General features: G+C 39.4%; 1 protein-coding gene across 1 annotated transcript; it reads right to left on the bottom strand.

Moving 5' to 3' along the window:
* Positions 1 to 2,220: 2,220 nt before the first annotated feature.
* On the bottom strand, positions 2,221 to 8,660 carry tspan35 (tetraspanin 35). Its single transcript, XM_005926755.2, has 8 exons — positions 8,420 to 8,660; positions 6,548 to 6,625; positions 5,922 to 6,137; positions 3,526 to 3,600; positions 3,327 to 3,434; positions 3,119 to 3,238; positions 2,930 to 3,022; positions 2,221 to 2,821 (listed from the first exon to the last, which is right to left on the bottom strand). The coding sequence occupies exons 2-8, from the start codon at positions 6,602 to 6,604 to the stop codon at positions 2,762 to 2,764; spliced, it is 729 nt and encodes a 242-aa protein (XP_005926817.1). The 5' UTR covers positions 6,605 to 6,625; positions 8,420 to 8,660; the 3' UTR covers positions 2,221 to 2,761.
* Positions 8,661 to 9,467: the final 807 nt, after the last annotated feature.

The following is a 9,467-nucleotide window of genomic DNA, read 5'->3' as shown; positions in this document are numbered from 1 at the left end:
ATATGGAGGGGAGTGGTCAAGCAGGCACAACTTCAGGAAGAGATAAAACTTCTGAGGTGGCCAGTGTACGAACCTGATTTTTTTACCTGCCTCCCACAACAGTAGATTTAGACAATGGGTATGGCATTGAATTACTGCTGTGTGTTCAGTTATCGTAAAATCTAAAATTATGGCTTTTGATACCTTATGCAAGACTTACGACCTCGAGAAACAAGACTTTTTCCGATACTTGCAACTCCGTGACTATATTGGCAAAAGAATAAACAGCTGTGTCCCTGGAGACTTCTTGATTGTTAACATCTTCATTGACGCTTATGACTCCGGGAGTAACAAAGCCCTGATAAGTAAACTGTACAAATGTATGACTAAGCTCAAAAGGGACTCAACAATTTACATAAAACAGAAATGGGAAAAAGAAATGGACATCGAGATTACAGAAGATGGGTGAACACGGATTTGGGAAACACAGTTTACCACAACTAACTCCAACATGTGGCGGGACTTTTGTTGGAAGAACATTATACGCTTTTTCATAACACCTAAACAAAAGTCTAAATTCAGTGCTACACCTGCGCTTTGTTGGAGAAACTGTGGGGAAGTCATGGCAGACCACAGACACATATTCTGGTCCTGCCCATCCATACGACCCTTCTGGATGGAAGTTGTAAAAATAATCACAAAGGTACTTGGATTCAATGTGACTTGTACATTCGCATCATTGTATCTGGGATATTTTGCAGAAGATTTAGTTACAGATGATGTTTATCTCCTGAGAATTCTCTTGGCATCTGCGAAAAAGGCTATAACAAAACGTCAACTTTGTAAAGACCCTCCCACTATAATACTTTTTAGCTCTATAGTGGAAGACATCAAATTGATGGAATGTATGACTTTCACCCTGCGACTTCAGGGAGACTTGGGAAGGAGACGTTGGAGAAAATGGCTGGGCTTTACAAATTGTGGCAGCACTCTTTAATGCATAGAACTTGCAATACCAAAGTATTGATATATGTATGTGTGGATGTGCAGCTGTATACACGGGCATATATTGTCTTCCCATGACCTCATAATATTTTGTTTTTTTTGGGGGGGGGGGGTTTCTGCATAAAAATGTTCCTAAATAAATAAATAAAAAGTATCAAAAAAAGAAAAAGAAAAGGAGGAAGGTCAGAAAGGCAGCCACTCAAATAACTGCTTGTTACAACCAAAGTATGCAGTAGAGCACCTCTGAACACACAACAAAGCAAACCTTGAAGCAGTAGAGCTCGCTAGGTGCCCCTCATGTCAGCTAAGAACAGGAACCTGAGGCTATAATTTGTGCAGGCTCACCAAAATTGGACAATACAGGACTGGAAAAATATCGCCTGATCTGATGAGTCTCCATTTGTGGTATTGGGTCAGATTTTGGGGAAAACGACATAAAAACATGGACCCCTCCTGATCAGCTCAGGCTGATGGGTGATATTTTCTTGGCACATTTTGGGATCATTAATACCAGCTGAGCATTGTTTAAACATCACAGTATTATTGCTGACCATGTCCATCTCTTTATGATTACAGTGTATTCATCTTCTGCTGCTTCCAGCAGGATAATGCAACACATCACAAAGCTCAAATCATTTCAAACTGCTTTCTTGAACATAAATGGCTTCCACAGTCACCAGATTTCAATCTATTGTAACTAATGTAATGGCTGTTAAGTGTATTTACTACATGGTGGAAATCATTGGAGGCAAATTGTCTTAGACAAGTCATTTAACCCTTGTCCTGTACTTTTATTAACCAGCAAATTCCAAAGATCAACTGTTCACTCAGCACCAGGAAGTTTCTATCCAGACTCTAAGTGTCCAATGAAGCCAGAGTCCAAATTTATACACGACTAAACTAGGATGAGAAACTTCAGCTCTGCTAACAGTTTCTATGTAGGTAATTCATGCTGCCTGAGTCAAACATAGAAGCCTTCTTATTTTAAATTAAAGCTGCCATTTGCTCCAAGTTATACAAAAACATGTAGAATTTCACATTTAGGCTCATGTTTCCTGTCTTAATGGTTTCAGATAAGTTAAACTCTCTAGTTAAAAGTAAAAGGTAACCTCTATATGTCCAATGTGTTTTCTTGTGTAATAAAGTGTAATAAATAATAAATTAGTCTCTTCTTACTTGCGCTTACCATCATAGCTTCTGTAAAATGGCACAAATGCTTGCAGCCAGTTCAAAAACTCCCAGAAATGTGGACTTTATTTAAGAATCAGTCACTTTTAGACCATATAAACATATCATGTATCAACTTTGGTGCTAATTTACAAGCTGAATTGTGCAAAACGAACACAAGCAAACAAAAAAAAAATCCCCCTTTCAGTGCCCAACATTGACAACAGGTTTTGTTTCATTATCACAATGAATACATTTATCACTGAATTCCTCATTAACAGACTACATTAAATAATCATTGGTCAAATACACAGTGTGTGTGTGTGTGTGTGTGTGTGTGTGTGTGTGTGTGTGTGTGAGAGTGTGTGTGTGTGTGTGTACAGTGTGCTCATAGCTGATTAAGTAGATAGCATACATACATAGATGTTTACATGGATAAAATACATTTGTTAATCGCATCTATTAGCTAGATTTAAATGTAGCAAAAATAGATTTGTTACATTAAATTATTAAATCTGATTGCACAAGACTTTCATTACAGGAAGTGATAAAAAAAATAGAAAGATTCCAGTGATTTAAGGGATTTCTCTCAGGCCTTTGTCCTTTGTAGTTAGACACTTTCAGATTTTATCCTGCAGTAAAGGATCATTGAGACAGCCATGGCACATAACTGAAGGGAATAAAATTTCAAAAATAAGGTAAGAAAAGGTGCCAAAAGGAGAAAAATGAAACATCCATTTACCATATAGTTCAACCTAATGTAACAGTGGTGTCATACCTCCAGAGCTGCAATCCCGAGCGCCACTCCCACTATAGCAGCGGTGTTATCGTCAATCAGCTTCCGGATCTTTGGGAAGCAACCAGTGACTGTCTAAAGAAAATATGTAGTAGGTTAAGATTAAAGAGATATCGTAATTATAAAGACATTTTGAATTATTTTTTTTCTACTACTTTGAATTGTCCTTACCCCATTAGTACATGGGCTTCCAGGGTTCAAACAGCACTGTGGTGGAAATGTATTGTTGTGGTTTTTATAGTAAGGAGACTCCTTGAATTCTGATGAGTTGTAGAATCCACAACATTTAAACTAGTGTAGACAGAAAAAGTGGGCACGTTACCAAAAGTGTTGCTGAAAACAGAAGCCACTGACTTTATTGTTTAGCAGATTTTTGTACCGTGCTCATTGTCGAATTCCACAGTCCTGTGATGTCAGTATTGTTCCCATAGCCCTGCTTGATGCTCTTCACTGCTTCCTGACCAATCTTGTTAAACAGCTCCTCAGCCTAACATACACACATGAAGCAAATTTTGCATTCAAATAGTCATGATAATGCAGCTACTAAGATTATCTCTGTAAGTTCTTTAGAGACTTACCAGCGGTCTGAATACCAAAATAACCACTGCTCCTGCCACCTCTGCTATGAAGATCAACAAGACTATGATAAAAAACTGTTGAGGAGATAAGAATATCCATTACTGGAATGGGTTTGTTTAAAGTGTAGCTTAAATAAAAAAGAATAGAAAAAAACTTGTTTGAGAGAGCATTTGAAAAGAAATTTTTTGACCTTTTATTTTCACAAAGTATCCATAAATTAATTTTCTTGCGTAAAGAATTACAAACAAACATGGAGATATAGCCAGCAACTGGCTATACCAAAAGTGTTGGTGGAGAGCTTAGTAGCCCTCTTCTAACCAAGCAGCAATCTCAGAAGGTGGAACACGAAGCCAAAGCTGAAGTGCGAAAACTAATTACGTTCCTAATAATTTTGCGTGCTTCCTGTAACAGACTTCCAAAAACGTTTGTTCTTCATTTTGGTGATTAAACAATACAGCTATTCATCTTGTTACTTATGCTTTGATCCATTTGAGGTGGAAAGTCAGGAATCATGAGTTTTCTTTTGAAATGACCAGGAAGTCAGACTTCCCACTCTGATGGTCAGAGCAGCCACACCAACACCAACTTCACAGTTCAAGATAGCAGAAGTGGGCGTAAGCAGAAAAACCTGTAATCTGTCCTGCCACTGTTGTGTAATTTTCTTGGTAAATTAGCCATACAGAGATCACGGAACAAGCTGTATTCGTTAACCTGCTGCAGCAGTGTTTTCAGTACAAAGATTAAAGGCAATGGATTGTACTCCAGGTCAAGCTGGTGTCGGATAGATGGCTCCACATATTCTACCTTAAAGAAAAAGAAACTCCACTATTACTGCAGTGATTGCACTTATTACTTGCTATAGCTGGGGGTAACATGTGGTCTAAGTAGCAGGTAGCACGCATCTGTGTTTGTCTGTTTCTCTTTTTCAGGGTAAACTATTGCTCTGTAGTGCCTCTGTGCACAGACTAGAATAAAGTTTTGCAAACTGTTGTTTACATGTTGTAGTTTTTTACTGTCACTAGAGAACAGTGTCACAACCATCCAGCCTGTGGGCAACCCTAGCTTGAGTTGTTGGTCCTTGGAGAAGCGTGGAGAAAAGCTGATCTCAGTTTGTGTACAAGAGGAAGAAAGTGATGGTCCGCATTGTTGATATAGACATTACTTTTATTCCTATTGAAAAGGACAAGGGTGCAATGGTAAAGTGCAAACTGCATCTAGGACAGAAACAACCACATTACGCTTCAGGTCTTTGCAAGCATGGACAACACATTAATGCAAAGCTAGCCCTGAGTGATGTTAAAGTGTAGCACTTGCTGACCCTAGCCCAGCAGCCATACCGTGAACTTCAGCAGGTAATAAACAGATGAGCAGTGAGGCTCCAGCCTGTTTCTACTTGTTTATGTTTCTCTAGTAGGATCACTGTGGTGTTCGCTTTGAAGTCTCTTTGGGCTGGTCTTCATCTTTGTGTTGTCGGCTTTGTGTTTATAATACTAAAAGAAAGATCCTACATGTGTCTTCATAAGGATAGGGATTTGAACTGAAGCCCAAGGCTTATCAAATCAAATCAAATCACTTTTATTGTCACATCACATGTGCAGGCACACTGGCACAGCACATGCGAGTGAAATTCTTGTGTGCGAGCCCCACAAGCAACAGAGATGTGCAAACACAACAACACAAACGAGCAAAATACAAGAATGGCCAACCTGAAACTAATAAATATATGTACAATATATAATAGTGTATGCATTTCTGGATGTGTATACTAAATATTTTCCTACGTGTGTGTGTGTGTGTGTGTGTGTGTGTGTGTGTGTGTATACACATTTTTACAAATTAAATAGTAAAAAAATAAAAAAATAAATAAAAAGAAAATAATAATAATAATAATAATAATAATAAAATATATAAAATATACAGAGTTGAATATGTGCAAAACAGTGGCATTACTGTACAGTATGGAGTGCTTATATTGTTAACTGGTAATTATGTACAATTCAGGTAATTTTATAGACCATACATTTGCTAAAGGTCACAACTGCTGTACCAAAAATTCTCCGTTAGAGTTTATAGATATGTCTTGCTAATTAAGCTTGTTAGCAATAACTGACAACATAGTTCCTTAACCTTTATATCGTAACCTCTGTATTGTCACTCAAACTCAAACTCAAAACTGAAACCAGGCTGGTGAGTCCTCTCCCTTATTTGTTGGCTGTATGCATTTTACGGAATGAATTATTATGTTTGTACTAGATGAATGGACTTGTGTACTGAGGGTGACTTGTTCCCATAAAAAAAAAATTACTGCCCTATTGACCTTCAAGGGCTCTACACTCAAGAAAGTGTGCCAAAATGTCAAAGTATTTCTTTAAGCCTCTAGCAGGCAACAACCTACCAGCAGTAGCATACACTTGCTCTCCCTCATGGCTCCACAGCAGCCTAGAAAGCCGATGACGACTAGCAAGATCCCAATTGCAATCAACAGGTAGCCCACATTGAGCACCTGGCTTAGCTCTGCTGGCATGTTGTCAATTTTCCCAAGAAAGGTAAGGACGGAACCGCTATCCACCTTCACCCAGATCCCAACACCCAGGATGGCAGCACCTGCCAGCTGAAGAAGAAACATGTGGAGGGTGGAGAAGTTAAAAGAGCACTTCACAGATTTTATGCATAAGAGACAGTCTTTTTTGTCACGGTGACTGCTACCATGCTTTTGTCTGTAAGACTTAGGCAGGGAGGGTTTTGCCTTGAGACTGTCTTGTAGAAAATGCATTTTTACTCTAATAACTTTAAAATAGATAAGTCCAATACTCAATGTTCTGAAAATATCTGTAATGTGCAATTTACAGTTTACAACTCTTGTTGGTGGTGTAAAAATAACCAGTTATTTGTATTTGTATGCTTTTGTACAACATTCAGACTACACAGTACTGCTGAGTCACACTTAAAGAAAATTGTAAGTAACTGTCAGCATCCTTCAAACTTAAATAAAATTATAAAACAATGAGAGTCTTTACTTACAAAGATGATGCCGTTGAACGCAAACATCATGAATTTGAGGAATTGAAAGCATCCCATTTTTGCTGCTGATATTTCTACCTACAGTCAGAGGAAGAATGATAGAGACACGTTTTTAAACTTTAGTCTGGTTTTATCTCACTAAGAGCACTTATTTAGCAACACTTTGCTTTTACCTGCATGAATGTGTTTTTCTGTAAAGAGCATTAATCATCCTGCTCACCTGTTGTCTCAGGTTTCACTTCTTCCTTGAAGAAGCAAATTAGCCAATGAATTAGTAGAGCTGCTCTGTGAGCAGGGAGGCCACAGGGTGGGGTAGCTTCAAACTCTTGTCACCTTTTAGTCTTTGTGAGCTTAATAACTTATCTTAAACTCTTGAGCCTGTCATTTACTCTATAAGGTCACTCACGGTGCACATGTAACTGTGAGCGCTTTTGGTTTAGCAGTAATCGGAGAAGAGAGGTGACGATAGAGGAAGTAAATCTCACTCTATACTGGAAAGTTTGTCACCGCACACAACAAAACAAAAAAGCCCAGCGGCATGCAAAGGAGGGGAGGAACCAAATTCGGAAGATGAATACTATTCATAAGCAAATATTCCTTATTTGTGGACTTTTTTTCATCTCACCAGTGCACTTGCTATGTGCTTTCATAATATTTTTAAATGTTAAGAATATCCTAGTAAAGACACCAGTGTATGTATTTGCATAGGGAGCGAACTCTGTGGCCAGCCAGCGCACCATTCCCTGAACATGCTGTGGGGGTGAGTTGATGTTTGAGTTTAGGCTAAACTGAGGTGTAGTGTGACAACCCTTTCGCTAACTCTGTACAAGGCTCTTTACTCCAATGCATCATCCATCAAACTCAGGCACACAGATGACAGCATGCTGTCACTAAGTATTCTCCTACCACCCTCTGTTTTGAGTCACTTAAAGATTGTCACTTACAAATGTGTGTGTGTGTGTGTGTGTGTGTGTGTGTGTGTGTGTGTGTGTGTGTGTGTGTAGATCTCCCAGAATGGGAACAGCACTCTTTGTGTGGTGGGAGGAAACAAGACAAGTTGTTAACAGCTATGACTGAGCAGAATCCGCCTGTGTACAGCAGCAGGCTGTCTTCCTAGAATTTGGATATTCACTGTGCCGTCGTCTCTGCATTACCTCTCTTGGAAAATTTAAACCACAGCAGCCTTTATAGTTCTTCCCTATCAGCTTACACCAAACATCCATTCATCCAAACATATCACATTAACCAAAATCAGGAAGTAGTTTCTCTAATAATTTAGCTCTGCTGCTCTGTTTGAGTAAAGCTGGTTGTCATCAAGTTAATCATACATTCAGATGCCAGGATACTGCTCCAAGCATAATGACTTGTTGCCTTGACTCCCCCAAACTTTAGCTTGTTCACTCCTTCAAGCTCTTCCTGCTTCCTTAAGGTCACTGATTCACTCTGACACTGAGGAGTGGGCCTGGTGATGTATTAATGAGCCCAAGTCACAGAATAATCTCAAAATGCCTCCGTGATTACTGTAAAAGGACCCAACGGCGTACTGACTGGAGGTAGCAGTCTTGTCTGGAGGTGAGATATTTTACACTTTATGCGTTAAACATGACGTGTTGTGTTTGTGTTTTTAAATGGAACCTCTAAACTGTCTCCAATTCGACAACCACCATCAAAGAAAACACAGATGGAGAAATCTCAAAGGATCCCATTGAGCAGAATAATTGCAGGCAGGTCTCAGGAGACAAAGGATCATTGTTGGGTGGATCTCTCCCTGTGCGGGTACAGCTCTCATACAAAATAGCCAGACTTGCACGCTCACACGAAGCAGCCTCATAGAACAGTTAAACAGCAACGAATCCAAGTGAAGCGGCCTACCTTTTCTCAAGTGTTGTCCGAGGACGTTCTCCGGCTCCTGCCTTCACTGCTGTGATTCAGACAGCTGCTGTGGGAGCGCACCGTGAGGTAACAGGAGCACAGGGGTTTGTTGTTTTGCTGTCCTCACAAAAATGACCCACACTGAAACGTACGTCTCGCTTCTGTGGCTGTGGCACTGCGTTATGTGTAAACAACTTGCAAGAGACTTTTTCAGGATTCTGCTCTTATTTTTGGGCTGTTGGCTGATTATAAGCAGAGTGAAGGGAGGGGAGGGCACAGGGTGGGTGTGACCGAAGCAGCTGAGTAATAGCACATCACCATGGATCTAGCTTTGTAGCTCCCAAGGGAGGGAGGGAGGGAGGAGGGAAATGAGGGAGGGATAAAGATCACCTGTGCATGGTCAAAGCACCATTCAACATTTGCTCTGTTTCAAGGTGTTAATTTGAGCACAGCATGTAAATATGGCCTAACTATGTGACCAGTTGTAATAATTTGCAATAACCACAGGCTGATCTTAAAGTTACTGAAAACTGTAAATGTTTTTTTTTCTCTACACAAAAGAAAATGTCTAATATGGTTTCAGATGTATCTATATACATAGGTCTGAGAGTTTAACTTCAACATGATGTAAGTAATACATTACAAACAAAAAAACACACAAGCAAATAAGCTCATCCCTGAAAAGGTCATGGACCAAAGGAAGCAAGGCCCCATGGTACACTTTACATGCATGTGCTTTAAAGAAAATATGAAATCAAATGGAAAGATGCAAATCTAAAATCATCCTTTCCAAAGGTTTCTCTGGCTCATTTCCAATCACTGAACTCAGCTTATCAAATGGGATGTCATATGTGTATTCTCGATCCAGCAATTTTACTCAACGATACGTCATCGATCCAACGATCCAGCCTAACCCTGAAATCCTTGAAAAAGCTTTTGCAAATTACCTGTACCTCCTTGCAGTCGGGGCATACAGCACATCATATCACAGAATCAGAACTGGTGAAAGTTGCTATTGATCTTCAGACAATAATATTTTTTATTTTCC

This window comes from Haplochromis burtoni, unplaced genomic scaffold, assembly GCF_018398535.1.
Source record: "Haplochromis burtoni strain Fernald_Lab_line unplaced genomic scaffold, NCSU_Asbu1 Contig_45, whole genome shotgun sequence".
Taxonomy (NCBI): Eukaryota; Metazoa; Chordata; class Actinopteri; order Cichliformes; family Cichlidae; genus Haplochromis; species Haplochromis burtoni.
Note: the sequence above shows the minus strand (reverse complement) of the source record. Positions and strands in the feature narration are given on the sequence as shown.

Bases quoted from the DNA above. Each gene is read 5' to 3' on its own strand.
- tspan35 (XM_005926755.2), bottom strand. From the start codon at position 6,604: ATGGGATGCTTTCAATTCCTCAAATTCATGATGTTTGCGTTCAACGGC. The intron at 3,023-3,118 runs GTAAGGACAATT...TATTTTCTTTAG, and splicing joins GAAGCCCATGTACTAATGGG to ACAGTCACTGGTTGCTTCCC. The intron at 2,822-2,929 runs GTATGACACCAC...TATTCCCTTCAG, and splicing joins TCGGGATTGCAGCTCTGGAG to TTATGTGCCATGGCTGTCTC.